The sequence below is a fragment of the Sebastes umbrosus genome, chromosome 11, assembly GCF_015220745.1.
Source record: "Sebastes umbrosus isolate fSebUmb1 chromosome 11, fSebUmb1.pri, whole genome shotgun sequence".
NCBI lineage: Eukaryota > Metazoa > Chordata > Actinopteri > Perciformes > Sebastidae > Sebastes > Sebastes umbrosus.
In genome coordinates this window covers 20,006,304-20,030,605 of record NC_051279.1, presented here as the reverse complement: position 1 = coordinate 20,030,605, position 24,302 = coordinate 20,006,304, and the positions used below count along the sequence as shown (strand labels likewise).

The following is a 24,302-nucleotide window of genomic DNA, read 5'->3' as shown; positions in this document are numbered from 1 at the left end:
AATAAAAGGCAGCAGCAGCAAACAGGACAGTTTTAAGCAGAGAGTAAACTAGAGAGTAAAAAGTACAATATTTGCCTCCAAAATGTAGTGGAGTAAGTAGAAAGTAAACGGAAATACTCAAGTAAAGTAGCCTACAAGTAAGAAGTTAAGTACAAAATAGTACATAAGTAAGCCCACTTGAGTAAATGTACTTGTTAGGCTACATTCCACCACTGTTCAGTATAATCACTGTCTTGAACAACAAAGTTTGTGCATAGATACATCATAAAATAAAGCAAAAATAATGTTATTAAAATAGATAGTTATAATTATAATAGTTCATATTTGGTGTGAAGCAGTTTAGGTTGGCTGTAAAAGTGAAATTGTGGTCAAGATAAGAGAAAAACCTCACAATAGGAAACCCCAATATCCTCCTAGAGGCTCCAAACAGAACTGATTGGTCTTCACTGAATCTATCTGATAAATTCGGGGACCTCTTTTTTTTTAGGGAGCAGTCTCGCCAGAGATCACATCTCCATGGTAAAAGAAGAAACAAAGCAGATGTCAGCTGGACCACCGCCTTGCTCCTGACGCACGCAGCTGAGTCAGCGGGAGCGCGCGTAAAATGATAAGTCCCCAGACAGAAGACGCGCGCACATGGCTCCATCCCTTGTTCAACCTACTGTACTAGCTTATAAAGACAACCAACATCACGCCAAGGAGACACACGCGGGAAACACTGGGTGGATGTCTCGCAAATGAAAAAGCCTGGGATCTTGACATCAGGTAGGATTCAAAATAAATAACTCTGTGATGTGTTTTAGTCATGTTATATTATAATATAATAATAATAATTGCTGATTTGCGGATAAATTACTTCTTAGATACAATATAATATGTGAATTATATTATATATTAGTTAGGCTGTAATTTCAATATATATGGCTGATGCTTTTGCAAATTTATTTACACTTTTTTTTATTTATTACTTGATAGTTAATATAGCCAACTGATTAACAACAGTGTTACTTCTTGCTTTATATAGCAACTTTTTTTGGTGAGCTCTATCAGAATAACTTGTTTATATGTGAGGGATTGTAGCTAAACCTGCAATATTTTAATATTTTATATACAAGCATTATTTTATAGGCTATTTTTTTATATTTGGATAATAATATGTATATGATATCATTGAATGGGCTACATACATATTTACACTTTTGTTTATTTATTTATTACTTGATAGTTAATATAGTCAATTGATTAACACCAGTGTTACTTCTTGCTTTATATAGCAACTTTTTTGGTGAGCTATAGTTTTCTATCAGAATAACTTGTTTATGTGTGAGGGATTGTAGCTAAACCTACTGTTTATATATATATATATATATATATATATATATATATATATATATATATGCTCTTCCTTAGTTATCTTCCATGTTTTTCCCTGTTAAAAGATTATTTTGGGTGGGAGTTTTTCCTTATCTGATGAGAGGGTCACACTGTAAAGGACAGAGGGTGCCATACCTGTACAGATTGTAGAGCCCTTGCATCACCTGATTTGTTACATGTGCTTCTATACAACAGTTGTCAGTGACTCAGATTAACAATCTTGGCACTGAGGATTTTCAAAATAATAGCCTGGAGCTTAAAGCTTTGTGTGTGCCTGGTAGCTGTATTATTTTCCAATTTGTATAGCGTGTTAACATGTCTTATAACAGTCCACATAAAACTCCATTTAAAACACCCTTTTTTTCCAAACCACAGTGAGTGTCTGTGTGCATTTTTAGCATGACAAGAACCAGTAGGAATCCTCTAAGCTTGTACAAGCCATATCATATACTGTATGTGGTGTCTTTGTGTCTGTTATAGGTAAAGAATCACTATGGAGATGAAACCTTCATTGAAGAAGTTGGGCTCAATAATACGTGCCATCCTCACCTTCACCTTTGCTCTGATGGTCCTGGGCTTGATGGTGTGGGCCTACGTTGACGGTTTCCAGCTGGTGACCTCCATGTATGGGATCATCTCCTTTGGCTTTTATGGACTACTCCTCTCACTCCACGTGTTGGTCCAGAGCCTCTTCGCCTTCATCGAGCACCGGCGAATGAAAGCTCGCACAGAACCGTGCAGCTGCACCAAAACCATCGGCTTCACTATATCAGCCTACCAGGAGGACCCTGCCTATCTCAAAGAGTGCCTCCTCTCCATCAGGGCCCTCAAGTACCCTCCTGAGCTGCTGCGCATCATCATGGTGATAGATGGGAACTCAGATGATGACCGGTATATGATGGACATGTTCAGGGAGGTGTTTGCAGACCTGGACCCCGCCTGTATGGTGTGGAAAAACAACTACCATACATGGGACCCCACCAAGGTCCAGCACGATGAGGAAAAGGGCCCAATAGGAGATGCTGATCATATGAGTGAGGATCCACAGCGAAAAGAGGTAGAGCACATGATCCAGACCAGGCGTTGCGTGTGCATCATGCAGCAGTGGGGTGGCAAGCGGGAAGTGATGTACACAGCGTTCAAAGCACTCGGGTCATTAGTTGACTATATACAGGTATGTATCTTTTCTTTTAGAATTCATATTCCCCATTTTTTTCAGTTAAGATAATTTTATGAAAAGAAAATGACACATTATTTATGACGTGGCGCTCTTTCTCCCTCCCCAGGTGTGTGACTCAGACACCAAGCTGGACTCTCTGGCCACCGTTGAGCTGTGTAAAGTGTTGGAAAGTAACGAAAAGTACGGTGCTGTTGGAGGAGATGTGATGATCCTCAACCTGAAAGACTCCTACATCAGCTTCATGAGCAGTTTGAGGTACTGGATGGCTTTCAACATCGAGAGGTCCTGCCAGTCCTACTTCGACTGTGTGTCCTGCATAAGCGGTCCTTTGGGTAAGTGAAAGTAAAGATTCAAGCAGTGGTATCTTTAACGCACTGTTGTAATAATAATAATAATAATACATTTTATTTAGTGGCGCCTTTCTGGACACCCAAAGACACCTTACAAAAATCAGTTAAAACATTGACAGAGAAAATAATCTAAAAACAACAGGACATGACAGAAACATATTTGTACAGACACATAGGATGGGTGATGATGAGTTCTAGAGAGAGTAGGCCAGTTTAAACAGGTGGGTTTTCAGGAGGGATTTGAATGATGTGATATTGTCGGACTGCCGGATGTGTGGGGGGAGTGAGTTCCATAACCTGGGAGCAGAGCAGCTGAATGCCCTGGCTCCCATGGTGCTGAGGCGTGAGGTGGGGGTGGTCAGAAGTCCGGCTGATGATGAGCGGAGGGAACGGGAGGGAGTGTACTCCTGGAGGAGGTCTGTGAGGTGGGTGGGGGCGAGGTTATGGAGAGCTTTGTAGGTGAGCAGAAGGTTTTTGTAATCGATCCGGGATTTAACAGGGAGCCAGTGCAGCTGGATGAGGATGGGGGTGATGTGGTCGGAGGACTTGGTGCGGGTGATGATCCGGGCGGCAGAGTTCTGAATGATTTGGAGTCTGTTGAGTAGTTTGATGGGAATGCCAGAGAGGACAGCGTTGCAATAGTCAATCCGGGATGCAACAAATGAGTGAACCAGGATTTCAGTGCTGGAGTGGGACAGGGATGGGCGGAGTCTAGAGATGTTGCGGAGGTGGAAGAAGGCAGTCCGGGTGATGTTTTTTATGTGGGATGAAAAAGAGAGTGTGCTGTCCAGGGTGACCCCAAGGCTCTTGACATGGGTGGAGAACGGTACTGGGAAGCCATCAATGGTGATGTTGTAACTCATTGATGTTTCTTTATTGCTCCATGAAGGTCTGTACAGGAACGATCTCCTCCAACAGTTTCTGGAGGCTTGGTACAATCAGACATTTTTGGGAAGTCACTGCACATTTGGTGACGACAGACATCTTACCAACCGGATGCTGAGCATGGGCTACGCTACAAAGTAAGAAGCTTACATCAAATGCAATTCTCTTAATGGTGTAATCTTTGACGTTAAGATAAAGGTTTTAATAAATCTTATTTTTTTCCTTTAGATACACAGCCCGCTCCAAATGCTACACGGAGACACCTGCTCAGTTTCTGCGCTGGCTCAGCCAGCAGACTCGCTGGACAAAATCGTACTTCCGCGAGTGGCTCTACAACGCAATGTGGTGGCACAAGCACCACCTCTGGATGACCTACGAGTCCATCGTCTCTGGCATTTTCCCCTTCTTCGTCACCGCCACCATCATCCAGCTGTTTTGGACCGGCTCGCTGTGGGACATCCTCTGGATCCTGTGCTGCATCCAGCTAATCGGGCTGGTGAAAGCGGCTTACGCCTGCATCCTGCGCAGAGATCTGGTGATGGTGTTTATGTCCCTCTACTCGGCTCTGTACATGACCAGCCTGCTGCCTGCCAAATACTTTGCCATTCTCACCATGAACAAAAGCAGCTGGGGAACATCAGGCAGGCGTAAGATTGTAGGCAACTACATGCCCGTTCTCCCTCTGTCAGTGTGGGTAGCCATTTTATTAAGTGGGTTCGGTTACACAGCCTACAAGGAAAGTCAAAGGGACTGGTTCACTCCAGCCAAGATACAGGAGACCACATTCATCATCTTTGGCTGTTTGGCATACATATGCTACTGGCTGCTTATGATCTTCCTCTACTGGGTCTGGTTCCGCAAGTCATGTAGGAAACGCGCCCGAAGTTACGCATTGAGTGTTTAGGTCCAATGTTGAATTAACCTTATTTTATTCAATGGGTTTCATTTATTTATTTGTATTCAGTGGGTTTAATTTATTTATTTTGTCCCACATTTCAATAACACACAGTGAAATTTAGTCTCTGCATTTAACCCATCCTAGTATTAGGATGGGTGGGCAGCTACTATACAGCACCGGGGGAGCAGTTTGGGGGGTCCAATGCTTTGCTCAAAGACACCTGGGCAGTGCCCAGGAGGCGAACAGGCACTTCTCCAGCAACCAGCAACCAGTCCACAGTCCGTTCTTGCTACTGCCGGACTGAGATACTGCCGCCCCCCCATGCAGCTTCAAGCAGCTGCTAAACCAACAAACTTTAAATGTTTCACAAAATCTTGTTAATATTGATGACAAAAATATAACTAATATATATATATATATATATATATAAGGACAAATGTTTGATTCATATGGAGATGTTGTTGCACATTTAAATGGAACTGTATGAGGGCTTTTGGGCCCATGCACTTCTCAGGTTTCTCTTTGTCAGATTATGATGGGAGAGATGGCCTTCCATCAGATATTTATTCATGATGTTAAAAATTGGAAAACTACTATTTAGATTTAGATTTGTTTTTGTATTTAAAGGCGTGGGTAATGGATCTTGGGTTATGTGTCTTTTAAAAATCCGATTTGTCCATGTATGTGTATATACTGTAGATTACTTTAACAACACAATGAATGCCACTTGCTTGACTGTGTCAGTTTAGTGACCATTACTTCACCACTGTTGTTGTTAATGCACTGGATCCTGGAGGGCACTTTCTGCAGATTTACTTGAAAATACAGAGAATGGCATTTATAATGTTGCGTAGTGGGAGAAATGCACCGTGCCTCCATGCGAAAACTGGACAAAAATAAGGATGCTGTAGTCAAGGATCAAACCATGGAGTCACTTACTGAAGCCTGAAACAATGGAGACTGATGTTTCTTTTCATATTGTATTTTATCTAGCTGCTGTATTCTCTTGATAATACTTTGTTTAATTTGTAGGGCTGCCCCCTTTTAGTCTATTAGTCGACTAATCGGTCATTTCATGCTTGGTTAACTAAAATTTCTTTAGTTGATTATTCTTTTTTTTAATGCTTTTTTAATGCTGACTTATTTCTAAGAAACTTATGAGCTCTGATCTCTGGTAAACGCAAGATATAAGGTGGTGCTTTTGTGTGATTCTTTGCTGAGAAACTCAGTGCTACAGATCTGTCGATCAACTAATCAATTAGTCAACAAAATTGTATGAGTGTTAGTGGACTGCAAATTTCTTTGGTCGAAGACATTGATTTGACATTACAGAGGAAAATGGACAAAAACATCGCTTTTTAAAAATAAAATATATATATATATGTATATTGTAAACAATACAATGTTGTTATGGCTGGAAATTGTCTGAAAATGTGAACAATTTGATGGTTTTGGAAACATGAATAGACATTTAGAAAATAAATATTTTTTTAATGTGCACAGTTCTGTTTTCTTTGGATCAAAATCACATTATTTACAGGGAACATAACACTGATTTGGTAAATCAGTGCATAGTTAACACAATTACATAAGGCAAAATGCAACTGGACCTCAAATTAGGCTTCATGCTGCATCCTAAACATTAAAGCTGAAGTATTCGAGATTGGAGCAAATCTGATTAAAAAAAGTTATTTCTATAAGACGGTCGCTATATCGTGACAGTAGTGCATGAAACAGGTAACCTGAAAAAAATCCTGTGCCTCTGTGTCCTCCGGTGTCCTGGCATCTGCAAGATTTCACAGACCGGAAGAAAAAACAAGCAGTAAGAGCTGATCTGAGGTCTGCTGTCCAACTGCTGTCTATAAGAGCCGGCTGTCAATCACTCGCGAACTCCGATCAAACGGTCAAACTAGGCAGCGCTGATCAAATATGAATCGGTTTAGCTGTAAAATGAGAAAGTTTGTGAAGCCTCTGCCATTGTGAAATGTGGTGAAGGAACGCCAAGTTCCGGTCACATGACCGGAGCACAGCCAATAGGAACGCTCTCTCAATAAAATGACCTGTGATTGGTCAAAGTCTCCTGTCACGGGCTAGATTTTCTAAAGCCTGAAAACAGAGCCATGAGGAGGTGCAGAAGTCTAGTTATCTCTCAGAACACTTGAATTACAATATGCTGAAAGGTTATTGTGGATTTTTTGCCCAATGATGCCAAAAACATACTGCCTACTGCCACTTTAACCCTTCTTCAGGGTTAGCATTAGCATAGTTGCCAACATCAGCTAACAAGAAATGGTAGACATATCAGTACTCTAATGCCAAGTTGTCTAAGACAATAGTTTTTTTCCTAATGTGGGACAGTCTTATCCGAAATGTGGGACTGAAAAGTCTGTTAAAAAGCCTAAATCACCTTAATTAATGTAGGAAACACTCAAGGCTAAATGTGCAAATCCCATGTTCAGTAGTTTTATCACTTATAATTGTTATTGTTGTTACAAAACCTAGGCTTATAGGTGTGGATGTTACATGGAAAATCGCACAACATCAAACAAACAATAGACTATAATAGTTTTAAAGAATTATTAGAAAGACATTAAATAGCTTATATTATCATATCTGTTCTGCAGAGAAAGTATAATTAAATGCACAGCTAAAAAGTCTTGAATCTGCTGTGAACTGCGAAGTTAAAATGTTAAACCATTAAAATGTTTTCATTTCACTATGGTAAATGGACTTGCATTTATATAGCGCTTCTCTAGTCTTCCGACCACTCAAAGCGCTTTATACATGTCAGTATTCACCAATTCACACACTGATGGCAGAGGCTACTAAGGTGCCAACTTTGTCGATCAGGATCTAATCTAAATACTCATTCACACACCGATGGCTATGCCTTTGGGAGCAATTTGAGGTTAAGTGTCTTGCTCAAGGACACATCGACATGTGACCCAGAGCAGCCAGGGATCGAACCACTGACCTTCTGATTGGTGGACAACCTGCTCTACCCTCTGAGCCACCGCCGCCCAAACTATACAGTGAACACTTCTACCGTAACACGCATAGGGCCTATTTGAAACCAATACATCAAACCTTGAGACAACACATAAAACCTGAACCTGCGTAGACCCACTGCTTACCACACACTGCATTATGGGTAATGATTGAATAACTAATAATGCATAGGCATAAAAACAACAACCTGCAGAAATTAGAAAAAAACAAAACCTAACATTTTAACAGAGATGCAGCCATCCCCAAATATTAAATATATGAAATAGTTTTAACACATTAGGCAAATCATCCTGTCCCACATTTGGAAACCATATTTCCTAAAGTGGGACAATAAAAGATTTGATTGAAATAACTAACAGTATATTTACACCATATTATAATATTTTTGGATGAACAAACAATATCCTAAATATATCCTAATAGAAACTAGCAGGATTGTTTTATTTATAAGAAATGTATACCCTTAACGTTAAGTTTGTCTAAACACTATGTCACGGACCTTTGGGTGGTCTTCACACAGGGGGCTTCCTGTTGATGTTTGATGACCCTAATCTATGATTGGACATTTGAGATGTCAGGTAATTTTGATCACATGACACACACAATAGTTTTATTGACTTGTATTTGTTTGATGAAGACCTACACCCACTGGAGCTTAGGTGACCGTGTCCAACATTAGGCAGTGTCCCACATTACGGTAACTCACCCTACATTCTGATCAGATGACAAGAAAAAAAAAGTTTCCATATACAACTACAGCTTATACAGCTCTGGAAAAAATTAAGAGACCACTTCAAAATTATCAGTTTCTCTGGTTTTACTATTTATTGGTATGTGTTTGAGTAAAATAAAAAAAAATGTTTTATTCTATAAACTACTGACAACATTTCTCTCAAATTTCAAATAAAAATATTGTCCTTTAGAGCATTTATTTGCAGAAAATGACAACTGGTCAACATAACAAAAAAGATGCAGTGTTTTCAGATCTGGAATAATGCAAAGAAAACAAGTTCATATTAATTTTTAAACAACACAATACTAATGTTTTAACTTAGGAAGAGTTCAGAAATCAATATTTGGTGGAATAACCTTGATTTACAATCACAGCTTTCATGCGTCTTGGCATGATCTCCACCAGTCTTTCACAGCGCTGTTGGGTGACTTTACGCCACTCCTTGCGCAAAAATTCAAGCAGCTAGGGCTTTGTTTGAGGGCTTGTGGCCATCCATCTTCCTCTTGATCACATTCCAGAGGTTTTCAATGGGATTCAGGTCTGGAGATTGGGTTGACCATGACAGGGTCCTGATCTGGAGGTCCTTCATCCACACCTTCACTGACCTGGCTGTGTGGCATGGAGCATTGTCCTGCTGGAAAAAACACTTCTCAGAGTTGGGGAACATTGTCAGAGCACCAAAGAAGCAAAGAAGAGCCAGGCTGAGGTTTGTACTTGGCTTGATTCACAAAGACAAATTTGCCCGATTCCCTCCTTGCTGAAGCACCCCTAGATCATCACCGATCCTCCACCAAATTTCACAGTAGGTGCGAGACACTGAGGCTTGTAGGCCTCTCCAGGTCTCCGTCTAACCATTAGACGACCAGGTGTTGGGCAAAGCTGAAAATTGGACTCATTGGACTTATCAGAGAAGATGACCTTACTCCAGTCCTCTATGGTCCAATCCTTATGGTCTTTTGCAAACCTCAGCCTGGCTCTTCTTTGCTTCTTTGGTGCTCTGACAATGTTCCCAAACTCTGAGTGTTTTTTCCAGCAGGACAATGCTCCATGCCACACAGCCAGGCCAGTGAAGGTGTGGATGAAGGACCACCAGATCAGGACCCTGTCATGGCCAGCCCAATCTCTAGACCTGAATCCCATTGAAAACCTCTGTAATGTAATCAAGAGGAAGATGGATGGTCACAAGCCCTCAAACAAAGCCGAGTTGCTTGAATTTTTGCGCAAGGAGTGGCGTAAAGTCACCCAACAGCAATGTGAAAGACTGGTGGAGAGCATGCTAAGACGCATGAAAGCTGTGATTGTAAATCAAGGTTATTCCACCAAATATTGATTTCTGAACTCTTCCTAAGTTGAAACATTAGTATTGTATTGTTTAAAAATGAATATGAACTTGTTTTCTTTGCATTATTCCAGATCTGAAAACACTGCATCTTTTTTGTTATTTTGACCAGTGGTCATTTTCTGCAAATAAATGCTCTAAATGACAATATTTTTATTTGAAATTTGAGAGAAATGTTGTCAGTAGTTTATAGAATAAAACAATTTTTTTTTATTTTACTCAAACACATACCAATCAATAGTAAAACCAGAGAAACTGATAATTTTGAAGTGGTCTCTTAATTTTTTCCAGAGCTGTATATCTGTTTCCACAAATTAGCAGAGTTCTGACTGTCTCATTTTATCTGGCAGCCTTTGTGTCCTTTTCTTTTTTCTTCATAATTTTGCTTGAATATTTGTGTTTGAGGAATATGCTGTTTATAGAACTTCTGGCATTTTGTGTTGTGATGTGAGTAAACTGTTGGAAAAGGACAGGATTAAGACTCTTGGGTCTCTTACTGTACGATTTAAGGAGTGTAATTATTATGTAAATTTAATGCGATCAGTATCGGTATGACGCTCAGGTGGTTACCTAAGGAGCATCTAAGAGCAAGACAGCCAACCTATATGAGCTGGGTAGGACAGCAACTTTCACCTTGAATGATATGACTTTGTGAGGGACTACGATCTTTGTTTTAAATGTAAATATTTTGCATAACATGTAGGGTGGAACTCTTGCTTATAACATTTTAGAGAGCAGTAAAAGTGTAACAAGAATAACTCCCTGTGTTGTAATACTAACAAACGATTGTGGAGCTGTCATTTAGTTGTTGGAGGAGGATCAGAGCCGTCACAATCCCACTGACAATCTGACGCCGAATGGTGCAAAACTGATTTATGTTCAGTACAAAAATATCGTCATAGATAAGGTGTTCCCTTGTTGCACAAACATCGGTGACTCTTGACCATAAAGATCAACAACGAAAGAGCATTTTTTTTCAAATGTCAAGAGCACTTTTGTTCGTCATCAATATGTTTCTGAGCTAAGGACAATTGATATATACATTCTGATGTTAGGTGTGGATGAGGCGGATCCCCAATGGAAAATTTAAGTTAATAATTACAGCTTTGCAGCTCAACGTAAGGATTACATAAACAATGAGAGGAAATGTGCTTGAGTACATGTTATATGATATTATAAAGCAACGAGTCTGTGGACACAGTCACAAGGACATTTCATTTCTGTTCTTCACTATTCTTTTGTCAAGTGGTTATTAAATACATGATGCTGTGTTTTATTTGACCAGAATCCATGTGACTGGTCTAACAATAATAATGATAATGATATTGATAAAAATGTATTTATGTAGCACCTTTCATATATGAAATGCAGCTCAAAAGTGTTTTACAAAAGAAAAACAAAAAGAGCAGCCAGATATACAACCAATCAAAACATTTAAAAAGGAGAAGGAAGTAAAAAAAAATAAAAATAGATAATGAAACTAGAGTTACTAAAAATATTATTATTATTATTGTTGCTAGGCAACCACAGAATGAGTGACCCCTCTGAATTACCTTCTGGCCCTTTGGAGAAAGCCCAACCCATAGGTTGGGAACCACTGAACAAAAAACTACCCAATTGTATAAAAAGTAATTCAAACTAGCTCCATATCGACCGGCTACAATGCTACTTATGAACTGATGCATCAGTATCAAAACTCTAATAAAGTTATGTTATAAAGTTATGTATTGATATGATATATCAATCACAAGGACCATTTTTCTGCATAAAAAGTATACTTTTACTTTTTATTCGTTGAAGACATATTGCTGATAATACTTCTGCACTTCTACTTATACATTTATGTTCTCCTACATCACCGTTCATCAAGTTGTCAATTGAAACTTAATAATACTATGCTCATCTTAATCTGTGCTTCTTATGATAATGAGACTAGATGGCAACATGACCTCTGGCATCATCAGGAAATACTTCCGTTATAACTAGCAGACACTATGTGGCAGATAGCCAGTGAGTCAAGACCTCTGACGGGGGTTAAAACAACTGTAGTTTGGCAGACAAGAGCATTTTCTCACATGAGTAAAAGTTTCTGGATTTCCTCAAGAGCAGCATCAACATTACTCATCAGATTTCACAGAGATATCCCGTGTTTGGTCTCTAATAGCAACATCTTAAACATGGATATTTTGTCCAAACTATAAACCTGCCAATGTGGATCTCAGAGCTCAGAGGTGATTTACTACAAAAAAATCACTTTCAGTCAGTAACAGTGCCTTAATGAGTCAGAGAAAAAAGATTTTAAAAGAAAGGTTGGGAGTAAACCAAGAGTCTGACGAAGTCAAACATCACTTCCCTTCATGTCTGGTTTCAATTAGCTTGTCCACCCCCACCCTGTCTGGGCCTCCATCCCTGACATCAGGAAGGAGGAACAGTTACAGCTGGCACACATGTCGGGGCTTACGTTTGATCTGTTACAAATGGGAAGGAGAAGTATGGACCACCAAACACTTTACGGTCTCATTTCGTCTGAGCAGTTGTCTTGGAAGAAGTTGTAATTTACAGAGATAGTTTTCCACCAAATCGCAGTAACATGTGAAAACCATGACGGAGGTTACGATTAACACTTAATGCGTCATAATTAATACAAGATGATACACACTGCGGTAGATAAATCAGTACTACATGGGTTATTATGATGCTTATAATATATCATTATACATAATTACATGTTTTTGCACTACATAATAAACAACGCAATAAAACAACATTCTACAACAAGTTTGTTGTCACTGTTTTGTTGGTGTGGCTTGTGGTTGCCGTTACCAATGCAGTATTTTTTTCAAGATTTATGGTCTACATTTTATTATTATCCTTTTACTCCTTTCTGCACGGCAAAAAAAAAAAAATCCAAATGGGTGTAGAAGCATTTAACAGAATAAGAATGGAGAACTTCGTTAGATCATTTCGTTATTTTTGGCACATACTGTTTGGCCAAATTAAGACGAGGGTGTTCCCCCAGGCTTTCATCTGACGAGCTCAGCTGCAGCATGCACACTCATACTGGTGGAGCTGCCATCATTTACTGGAACTTGCGCAAAAACACATAGTTTAAAGCTGCATACCATTGGACACCAATCAGAGCCCACAACTTTTACCAAACTTTTTGAAGTCGCTGTCTGACAAAAAATTTCACTTTGTTTTTCAGCTGAAACTGTACTCCCCCTTTGGGAAAAGTCAGAGTCATGTTTTTATACTGGAATGTCACAACAATGAGCATCATTTCCCAAAAATTGTGTCAGTGTCTGAAATATTTTAAGTTAATTTTTAAGTTTGCCGCCCTTTGGGGGCGAATGTGTCATTTTCAAAATAATTCACTGCACTGATGAGATACATTATTACCTGAACATCTGGCACTGTCTAACAAATAATGAAATACTGTAATCTCCTCATGCCAGTTAGTGTCATTTAAAAAATAAATGAATGGAGTAGGTAATTTCGTTGACAAATACACCTAAGGCAGAGCAACACAATAGGGTAACGATTAGCTCAAGTGAAAATAAACTTTGACATCATAATGGCTTTCTTTCTTTTTACAAGAGAATAGCTTATTTACAGTGTTCAAAACATGTTTTCAAATTATGATAAATTGGAACTAAACAAGCAAATAAGTAGGCTGCATGCTTCCTGTGATGGGTGTACAATATCCTGACAGGAATGAAAGCCTCAAACAGTTCAAAGTTACATGTTAAGAAAAGAAATCACACCTGTTATGCCCACACAAATATGAAAGAAAAGACAGATTTATGGCTCTGTAATCAGCGAGATCTGCTGAAGTAGTTTTTTTTTACATTTTTAACAATCTTAATGATACTTTTAACCTCACGTGTACTCCCCTCTGTTGCCTATTACCGGTTTAGATAGGGAGTGTGTGGGGTGGGGAGGGTGGGGAGGAAATGTGTAAAAGGGTCCAGAATACACTGAAGGGCCAACAGGGCTAATATAATCCGGACTAAACCACAAAAATAATTCAGATAGCATTTCACATCCTTAGAGTTTACATTTCCTGCTGTAAGGCTTGTAACAATGCATCATTGGTTGCCTTGGCAACTGGGCAACCCAGTGGAAAAAAATACAAGCAATCTGCCCATTAAATGACACGCTGAGCGTTGAGTCATGTCTGACTATATTTAGAAACTCCACAAGTACTTTATAAGACTCGCAGATCCCAGTCAGTCCTCACATTGTGACTTCTCCACCAATAAGACATCATTCATTTAAGGGGAACTAGTGCAGTTCCCATTCAGAACGGGCTGAATGCCTGGCCTGTGCTGTTGCTGCTTTCTCGAGAACCACTCATACAAAAAACTTCACACTAGGCACTGCGCTTTCTTGGGTCCTCAGCAATACACCTGCCATGACGTAGTTGCATCACACACCCAAGTCGTGGCTTCTCACGGTCAGAATCACCGGTGAAATATACTTTGGTTCATGGGAAAAAAACAACACACTCAGGTCGCAGCAGGTCAGAAGTGGGCATCTCCGCGGTCTGAAAAGTGAAGCCAATGCGGAAGTGCCTTAAATTTGCATTCTTTCTAATAGCCAGCAGGGGGCGACTCCTGTGGTTGTAAAAAGAAGTCTGATTGTATAGAAGTCTATGAGAAAATGTGCCTACTTCTCAACTTAACCCTTTCACAGTATGTTTTCAGTTCATGAAAGTTAATTATAAACTTTTTGGTCGCCTAAAAATGTCATGTTCAGCGTTTGGTTGTACTTAGCTCCACCCTCTCGTGTCACTTATGGTTGCAAATAACCACCACAACGTCGCGCCCACTTTTGCGGGAAATAAAAGCGAAGATCCCAAAGACTTCACTGCAATTTGACGTATGTTTGAATTGCAATTTTGACAAATTCGTATGCATTCATCTCTTGTTATACAAACATTTGTTTTATAAACATTTCTAATAATTATTTTGCGATCTTGCCTGAACATGAGCATTCGCGATACCTTACTAGATTAAGGTTGATCGCCGCCATGTCCCTTCAGTCTTCTCCCGGACAACACATTGGAAGCCATTTACCACACTGACAGTGAATATTCACATATCCTCAAACCTCAGTGTTAAAAGCCTTGGTTAACCCACTACACAACAGCTTTTTGTCATTTTCCATTTTCTCACTTGTGACAGCGAGTTTCTTTCCCCCAAAACAGGAGCGCAGCCTCAGCGATGACGCCATGCTGGTCTGGTCTATAGCTTGGAGAAATAAAGCCCCTCTATTATATCTTTTTTAGGAAACGGCAGGGGAACAAATCAGAGATCAGCGTTTTTGGATTTATTGTTGGTGCAACCAACTACACAGCAACTCTTCAGCATAGTGTTATTACTATTACTGGTTTATTTAAAGTAGAAGTTTGGAGACATGTTTCAACTTCTCTTGTTTACTCTGTTACCGTCTATGAGGGACACAGGATTGTTTTCCCCCAAAAGGGGGTGTGGTCATGCGTGCCTTCTCTGGATAACGTATCGCCGGTCTGATGTATTGGTGGCGCCACAGGAAAGGTAAGGGGAATGTCAAAGTCATTAGGGTTCATCCTCTGGGTACGTATGTACAAAAGCAATTCATCCAACAGTTGTTGAGATATTTCAGTCTGGACCAAAGTGGTGGACCAACAACTGATTGAGAAACAGAGGATCATTTATTTTTAATTTGTTGGTACTTTGGGGGAACCTGGACTCATGACTCAAGGGGAGAGAGGAAACACCAAATAAAAAGAGAGGTTCCCTACCCTCAATAAGATATTTAGATGAATAGATTCAGATAGTAAACTAAAACACCACCTCTGAGCAGCTGACTAGAGGATAAACCAGGGTTGGTAATTAACTTTTTTGTCCATCTGTCATTGTGGCTGTTGGATTCCAAAATCTACCAACCACTACAATCGATTATTATTGTTGGCTGGTGAGTGAAGCAAATCTAGCAGCAACTTGCATATTTTACCAGCATTTGGCTGGTAACTGGTGCTAATTTCCAACCCTAGGATAAACTCTCAGTGGAACAGACAGAAGTCAACAAATCAGATCTTTCATTACTTGGTCTTGCAGTGGACATCTTTGATGCTCTGCGTTATCTTTATCTCTCATTCATGAGTCCATTACGTACTAAGAATGGGCGCTGGGGTTTCCAGGCAAAGGCATGTGGTGTAGGGAGATGCCCACATGAGCAGGTCATGCCTGAGTTGTCCACAACCTCCTACTTGTACCTGGAACCACCATCTAGTTACGGCCTGTTGGCCCCGCTGTTATCAGAACAAAACAGGAGGTTCTTAGCAACTATGTAACCATTAAGAAAGATGTAAAACACTTTTTTGATTGATTTGTTTTTAAGTAAAAAGGAAATATATTTTATGCTGCACAGTATTATTCATTTGTGTTAGAGCTGTAATGATTAATTGATTAGTTGTTGTCTATTCAATTAATCGCAAACTATTTTGATAATTAATGAATCAGTTTGAGTAATTTCTTAAGAAAGAAAAGTCAAAATTCTCTGATTCCAGCTTCTTAAATGTGAATATTTTCTGGGCTCTTTACTCCTCTATGACAGTAAACTAAATATCTTTGAGTTGTGGACATAACAAGAAATTTGAGGACGTCATCTTGGGCTTTGGGAAATATTGATCAGCATTTTTCACCATTTTCTGACACTTTATAGACCAACCAACTAATTGATTAATCTAAAAAATAATCAACAGATTAATCAACAATGAAAATAATCATTAGATGCAGCCTTGATTTGTGTAATCTCTTAATTATTTAATCACTTTTCTTATGATTAATCTGCTAAGATGCAAATACATGTGATCACGTGTACCTGTACACTTGTTTTTGTGTACTTTTGTGTTTGTGTAAGTGTGACAGGGAGATTGGAGTGTAAGTCAAAATGACCTGAAGCAATTAGGTGCAGCCTGTCCCTCCTTTTCTGAAGGAGGGACAAAGTATACAATCACCAATGAAGGTAATTGTTGCTCTTTTGTGTCACTTTCTTCTTTTTTTTCCACCTTGACCTTACAGGTCATACTGATCAAAGTACAAAAAGGATAAAGAGAATGTGTATGTAACGTTAAATGACTTCCACTCTGACTGTCATTCACTCTTGACCGGTCCACAAAGGCAGACTATGACATCAGAGGGTTTTCAGCTTTCAGGATCTACTCTAATAATTAATATGTTGGCAAATATGCAGTATGACTACAGTGTCACAGTCTTTGTTAAATCTGTTTTGCAATAGAAGTACTTCCCCATCATCACATATGATTCAGGTTTGTGTTTGGGGATGTTGTTTTTAGTTTTAGCAACTGCGTATTCTCCGGACCACAGCCCTAACGTGACACAATGTAAAAGCAACAACAAAGTTCAATGCAAATTCAAGCAAAATCTAGGATGTCTAGGATGTCTACTTGTGCTCTCTGGCATGAGATGTAGTGTGTGTGTTACTGCCTCCTTGTGGTCATCTGAAGGCTTGACTGTTTCAGCATTTGTGCTATCTTTTTCGTACTGGACTGAGTCAGTTTTACCTCATCTTCCCACTTCATCACAGCTCTACTTCCTGTCCTGTTTGCCCATACAAGAGCCCTATAGCATCCAATATAACCCCACCATCATCAGTGTCATTGCCCCGCCAGATCAGTTCACTTTAGCTTCATAACTTTAGCTCCTCTGTCCTCCAGAGCAGTCACTAATCTACGCCCAAACCTTTCTGGGTATCTGCGTCCCAGGAGGACAGCCATAAGCAAGAAACGCCACACCTTTTATGCTTTTAACAAAAGTAAGGTATGAACATCTGTTAACTTGTGTCATTCTGTTAAAACGAAATGTTAATTTTTTTTGTGGGAAATTTTGTTGTATATTTGGACAACATTGACATTTTTTTTCCATCTATCGTTGCAAAACTGAACACAACATTGCACTGAATCTTATTTTTTATGATTTTTATTTTGACACAGTTGGTGGAAGATATTTAGACCCTTTATTTAAAGGGCTGCTTTCAAAAGTGTTATAGGAAAAATGTTCATAACATATCAAAAGTGAAAGTATTCATTATGCAGAATGGTACCTTTTAGAGTGTTGGATTTATTTTATTATTATATTATATTATCATTGTTATATTTTATGACTATAAAACATTTTTTGATTTGAATAAAAACAAATTTTGTAGCTGGTTGAAGTTGAGCTACTTTTAACTACTGATTACACACTGCTGGCAGTTTAATTACAAATATTTTATAAACTCATGTTTTGTATGTCAAATCTAAATATAGCTGTCAGATGAATATAATAGGGCTACACAATTAATCAAAATTATATCGAAATCGCCATATTGCCTAGTGCAATTTTCAAATCGCAGGAAGCGCAATATTTATTAATGGTGAAATGTGTGTCAAAATACCATTTTAGATAAAATATTGTGGTGCTGCAGACATGTCCTGGCCAATACATCACATTACAGACTTAAAAATACATATTTGTTTGGTACACATCCCCGCAAAAATCACACCATAATCCTTTTAATACGTTTTTCAATGAAAACTCAAATAATAATATTAATGTAAAAAGGATCATTCCGTCTAATATTGCAAATCATTTTGGAATTGCATTATTAATAAAAAAATCATTACAATGCGATATTTTTTATCAAAATTGTTCAGCCTTAATGTAGAGGAGTAAGAAAGTACAATCTGTCTGTCCAAATTGTACTTAGAGTAAGCACAGTAAGTGAGTAAACCTAGATAGTTACTCTCCATCACTGTGAGACATAAATGAGAGTAAAGGTGGTTGTTTCATTCGGCTCAGTGTAGACTGATAGAGATGTGCATCCTGCCCTCTAGTGCTGGAAGGAGTCACACACAGGCTTTCTGTAAGCTATGACGTAACGCTCTGTAGACGAACCAGAGGATTGATGAAAAGCCTTTATTGCACTACATGTATCTTCCCAACTGTCTGTATTCTAAATCTTCCAGTAGATCTGCTGGCTCGAACCGACTTCTTTTCTCTGATTTCGATGACCAATACAGAGCTCTGCAATAAATAAAGATACCGGTATATGATATCAACTAATATGTGCCTTAGCTATAGGTGCATCTTGACTTCACAGGAAAGGTGTGCATTTAAAAGTTTCTCTGCTGTTTACGTCTAACATTGTAGAAATAATAGATTTGTTTTACCCCAGGGAGAGAGTCAGCAGCAGAAGCACAGCAGTTAAACAGGCGGTGAGAAGCAGTGGCGAGGGGGGGGGTTGGAGGATGAAGCCACCATCAGGGAGTAACCGCCCTCTTGGGAGCAGAGACAGGTAGAATATCTCCTGCAGCTCTGAGTGGCCCACCAAAACCTGGTGGGTCACTGAGAGAGACACGGAGAGAACAGAGTACAGGGAAGAATTACAACTCACATTAAGGACAAAAAGCAAATGGTGAAGGAATAGGGAGAGCGCAAAATATAGTCATAGTGTCCCATGACATTTTAGCACAATATGTGAGTTTTCTATACTTTGTCATTAATTTGAAACATTAATTATGTCATTAGTGAGTTTATAACCCCCAGTTCAACACTTATAGGTATAATAATGCATTTTTTAATCATAAAGGGAAAATAAGTGTATAAGAACAAGAAAACTATAAGAAAAGAAAAAGTGTGTCCTTAATGCAGTGGAGCCTAAAATAATTTAATACTTAATCAGGAAATACAGGAAAGAGACAGTACATAAATACTTATGCACACATGCAAGGCTGCATGAATATGCATATCCATATATGCATATCCATAAATACACATCCATTCCACTCATTTACATACATCTGTACAGATTCATTGCATTGATGTCAATATATTTGACTGTCAATATGTCCTTGAATTTGAGGAATAGTTTTTATGCCGTGCTTTTAATTTGCTCTTTCCTTTTGTTTCTACTTGAACTTCCCCTTTCCCCCAAAGTTATTCTCCATATTCAGTGATTAGTAAATATTCATTTGTTGTATCATTTATCTCACAAGGTATTATATCTAATTGATTTCTGATTATATGGATGATTTTATTATTTTACATTATCAAAATATATGTATGAGATTCATATGGATTTTGCACATTCCATCGAACACAAATGATGAAGACAAACCCTATTTAGTATATTAATTTCAGTTACTAAAATACTGCATCTGTATCTTCTAAGGACATTCTCTCCTTAAAGGTGCTCAATATGAAATTCAGAGCATTTCTATTGCCTCACACGGCTATCAACATGGCGACGGCTGAGTCGGCGACTTGCAGCAAACGGCGCAAAAGCGGCAACGATGCTGACAGAGCTAACAGTGTCTACACAAGGGGCAACCAGAGGGCGGGTGCTACGTTTCCGTGACAACGTCGTTGGTCGGGACGGGGTTATCAGCTGTAACCGCCGTTTAAGCGCAGTGCAGAGCGGCGACTGTGAGCTAGCCAGTGGGACACGCTCACATGCACTAACATGCATTAAAAGGTCGGCCGGGCGATGTCAACAAAGCATAGAGAAACTCGGATTGCAACACACACAGGGAGAGTTACTTCATTCTCTGCTCAGGTAGACATTACTCCTCTATATCTTTACATAGCAAACAGCTGTTTGCTGCTATATTAAAGTTCTGAATATCATATAGAGCACCTTTACATGTGAAGGAGCTGTTTGTGTTTGTGACCTCCCATTGATCAATCACAATGATCTCCTAAAAGTGGTGTATCTTGTTACCTGTGACATAGAAGTATTTTCTGACAATGGAGTTTTTGCCTGAGAACATCTCACACTGGTAGGTGCCGTGATGGTTCATGGTAGCTAAAGAGATGGAATAGACCGGGTCCACCCCCGCAGTCACTTCTTTAAACTGATCCACCAGCCTGGTTTTCATCTGTCCAGGAATACATACTTACAAATACTGTAGGCAGGACTCATTTATGATAATCTGCACTGATGCAAAGACAGGTTTAATATGTGTTAAAAGAATAGTTCAACATTTTGGGAAATACGCGTATTCACTTTCTTGCCAAAAGTTAAGAAGATTGATACCACGTATGTATGTTAAATAGGAAACTACAACCAGCGGCCACTTGGCTTAGCTTAGCATAAAGACTGAAAATGGGGGGAAACAGCTAGCGTGACTTTGTCCAAAGGTAATATCCACCTACCAGCACCTCAAAAGCCCACTAATTTACATGTTACATCTCATTTGTTTAAGCCGCACAAAAGCCCAAGAGTAAAATTACAATTTGTGAATTTATGGGGTCTTCCTGGAGGATTTCTTGACCGGGTGCTGTGAGTTCCTGGAGTCTCTGCCAGTTGGATTGCAACCCCACAGTGACAACAAGAATGCAGGAAGTCACTGCACCCGGTCAAGAAATATCTCACACACACACCACAATGTCTTTTTTATGCTTCAGTTTTTATACGAATTAAACAAATTAGATTTAATGTGTTAATTAGAGAGCTTTACGTTTTTTTTACACAAGTGCCCTTTTTTGTGTGCGATTAATTTGCATGTCAATATTTTTTTTGTTGTTGTTTTTGTTATGAGTACTTTCACACAGAATGCAAATATTACACGGCAAAAAAGCGACGTGACGTTTTTCCGGAACAAGGTCAATTTGCTGAGCTTTCGCACCACGAATAAAGGCATCAACTAATCAAGTTGTGTGGAATCGACTATGTAGGAAACACCAACACTGAGGCTCCGTAGTCTGAACCAAGACGGGAAACTCCATTACTCCTTTCGACCTTGACAAAGGCATTGCAGACCAGATCCACTCCTTTCGTTTTTATCTTTCACAATAAAAGCCCTAGACATATAATATTCGCAGGCGAATATTTCGCATTTTCCTGTTGTTTATAACAATAATAATTTGTCACTTGCTCACTAAGCAACCCCTCAACCCTGTGTTGTTTTGTGTTACGTTGGGTGGGTAGGTGGTGTCGGAATAATGGACTATTTCTCTGTTAGCATTACTCGTGTGGGTAGGAACAGTAACACCAACTAGCTTTTCAGCTGTAACTGACTGCGCTAGTTTACGATATATGACCAATTTAGCACTATAAATAATTTGCATCCACTCATCATGCTTTGTAGTTGCATCTCAATAAGTCAGAACACTTTAGTTTAGAAATAACTAAATGGTTGGGCTTAAAACTACTACAGTTTGTACAGTGAAAATGACACTGAACGTGGTGAACACAGGACACGAACAAACAAATGATTGTAACGTGATGCAAGGGACACAAACAGTGGTCTCCTGGATGCAAGCCCTGTGTTTGTTAGACACATCCACCTCCCCTCTCGCCCGGTATGTCTCTTTTCGCTCTTTGAACATATATTACTCGGACTGAAAGCAAAAACGTTTTTTCCTCGTGACTGTGGTGACAAACCCTATAGCCTACTGGCAGGCAGATTATTATTATTATTATTTTTTTGTCTCTTGGCCCCAGCTTTATATTTAACAGACAACCATGAGAGTGGTATCAATCTTCTCATCTTACTCTTGGGAAGAAAGCCAAAATGTGTGTGGGATTTTTTTTTCAAAATGTTGAACTATTCCTTTAAAGGTATTGCAGTGACCCTGAATGGTTCAGCATATGCCAAGCGTAGCCTACCGACGCTGCGAACCTCCAGATCACCTCGATTCGGGCTGGTAGTGGAAACGGCACTTCGCACAACATTTCGATCCTGGTGTTCTCCAATGCTGTAATTTCTTGAACTGACACAAACATATAGCCACCCACGTGCACACAGCAATACACACACACACACACACACATGCACACATACACACACAAACACACAGATAACATTCACAGGGGGGTAGCTCTAGCAGTCTGAGCCTTCCTTAATGATAATACTTAAGCCCAGTCTCTGAGGAGTGGAGTAAAAGTGATGATATGCTAAACAGTGGCTGTGCTGTACAGGGTTGATATGAATACCATCGTGTGTGGGAGTCAACTGTCACCTTGCATAAAGGAGCCAAGGACTTAAAGAGTACCTTGGGGGGTTCTGTGCAAAAGATATAATGTGTGGAAATAAAACCTTGCCTCGGTCTCTTTTTCAAATTTCGACTTGCCGCTAAGAGCATTTCAAGGATCAAGAGTGGATGCTTATGAAGGTGAGAATATAGTTATGTAAGGATAAAGTGTCAAGTCTGGATTAGTGCACCTTTTGTCCTATATGAAAATTGTGATGTAACAGTGTCACTAATTCAATATGTTGGATTATTAATACTCACGTGGACAGTCGAGAGGGAATCGACAGGAGTCGTACGTGCAGGTAAAACAGTTGTATACACCACCTATATCCTGGAAAGCTGAAGGGTGCATGAAACAAGATATTTTGATTCTAATGGCAGAAATTATGATATTGAAGAGACAAAAAAAAAGACACTAACCACATGGAGGGAAGCATCCAGCGACTGTGAAAACAAAATAAGATTGTTAACTTAGATTACCACATTTTATTTCAATCAAATGAGTTGCCAACACCCAGAAGTATGAGGCAGTTCAACCTGACTGCTTCCTTTATTCTCCACAGTATTTGAAAGGCTGTAATAATGTAACTAGCTTATTACAGAGATCAGAGGGAGCTGTAATGACCTAATATGGGCCTTACTATAGATGAAAAGATGAAGGAAAAGGGGAAGAGACCATGTCTCACCTCTAGGCAGTTTGGAGGCAGCTTCGATGAAATTCTCTGCTGCTTTCGTCAACCTTTCTTCATGCACTGTGTCTGATGGATGGAGAGGAGGAGGAGGAGGAGGAGGAGGAGGAGGAGGAGGAAGAGGAAGACAGACAGAAATATTTGGCTCAACACATCCTGGTGAATTGTGTGCTTTAGGGCATCATTTTGAAATCTCTCATTTCTAACTCCCCTCCGTTTCTGGTGCTCTAAAGACTAATTTACTTGTGCAGTTATGTGTCTATCAGAGCAGGTGTTCAGCTACCGTCAATTTGCCTTTTGTCGAACTCTTCCACTATGGGCATGATCTCTGCACGCAGAAGTTCTCCCAGTTGGTTTTCATAGCCTTCAGCTGGAAGAGGGACACATATCAGACAAGTATTAATGTAATGTTTTTGCTGAAGAAAAAAATTATAAAACATTATAAAAAACATAAATTTTTCCTCACCCACTCTTGCAGCTTCAAAGACTTTGTCATTGTTGTTGAATAAGCGGTCTATCCTTTGGAAGCAGCGGTCCAAATTTAAAGTATTTTCTAAAGTCGCAAAATGTCCCCAACACAGGCGAAGACTATCTAGATGGTCAATGAAGCAATCGTAGCAGCTTAGAGAGGTCCCAAACAGCAAGCTAAGACACACGAGACACAAAGCAGATGTGCACATTTTGCAGCATGAGCATCAACCTCAAACAAAGGTTTCCTGAATGATCTGTTTTTATTCAAATCAAATCAAATCCAATCCTGAGCTCATGGTGACCACACGTGTGGGAATTCCAGGGTTTTATATCATTCAGGAGAAGAATAGAA

The 24,302-nt window shown here is 39.4% G+C and overlaps 2 protein-coding genes across 3 annotated transcripts; one reads left to right on the top strand and one right to left on the bottom strand.

Moving 5' to 3' along the window:
• The first annotated feature begins 615 nt into the window (after positions 1-615).
• has1 (hyaluronan synthase 1) lies at positions 616-6,185 on the top strand. The gene is made up of 5 exons (XM_037785779.1): positions 616-765; positions 1,855-2,548; positions 2,661-2,886; positions 3,794-3,926; positions 4,018-6,185. The coding sequence occupies exons 2-5, from the start codon at positions 1,868-1,870 to the stop codon at positions 4,691-4,693; spliced, it is 1,716 nt and encodes a 571-aa protein (XP_037641707.1). The 5' UTR covers positions 616-765; positions 1,855-1,867; the 3' UTR covers positions 4,694-6,185.
• Positions 6,186-18,712: 12,527 nt separating this feature from the next.
• Positions 18,713-24,212, bottom strand: LOC119497587 (sperm acrosome membrane-associated protein 6). 2 transcript variants are annotated; one of them, XM_037785814.1, is made up of 9 exons: positions 23,946-24,212; positions 23,763-23,849; positions 23,477-23,548; positions 23,211-23,234; positions 23,052-23,129; positions 22,426-22,529; positions 20,536-20,692; positions 18,986-19,160; positions 18,713-18,839 (listed from the first exon to the last, which is right to left on the bottom strand). In XM_037785814.1, the coding sequence occupies exons 1-9, from the start codon at positions 24,157-24,159 to the stop codon at positions 18,740-18,742; spliced, it is 1,011 nt and encodes a 336-aa protein (XP_037641742.1). In that variant the 5' UTR covers positions 24,160-24,212; the 3' UTR covers positions 18,713-18,739. The 2 variants fall into 2 exon arrangements, with proteins under 2 accessions (XP_037641742.1, XP_037641743.1); XM_037785815.1 differs by lacking the exon at positions 23,211-23,234.
• Between the last annotated feature and the right edge of the window lie 90 nt (positions 24,213-24,302).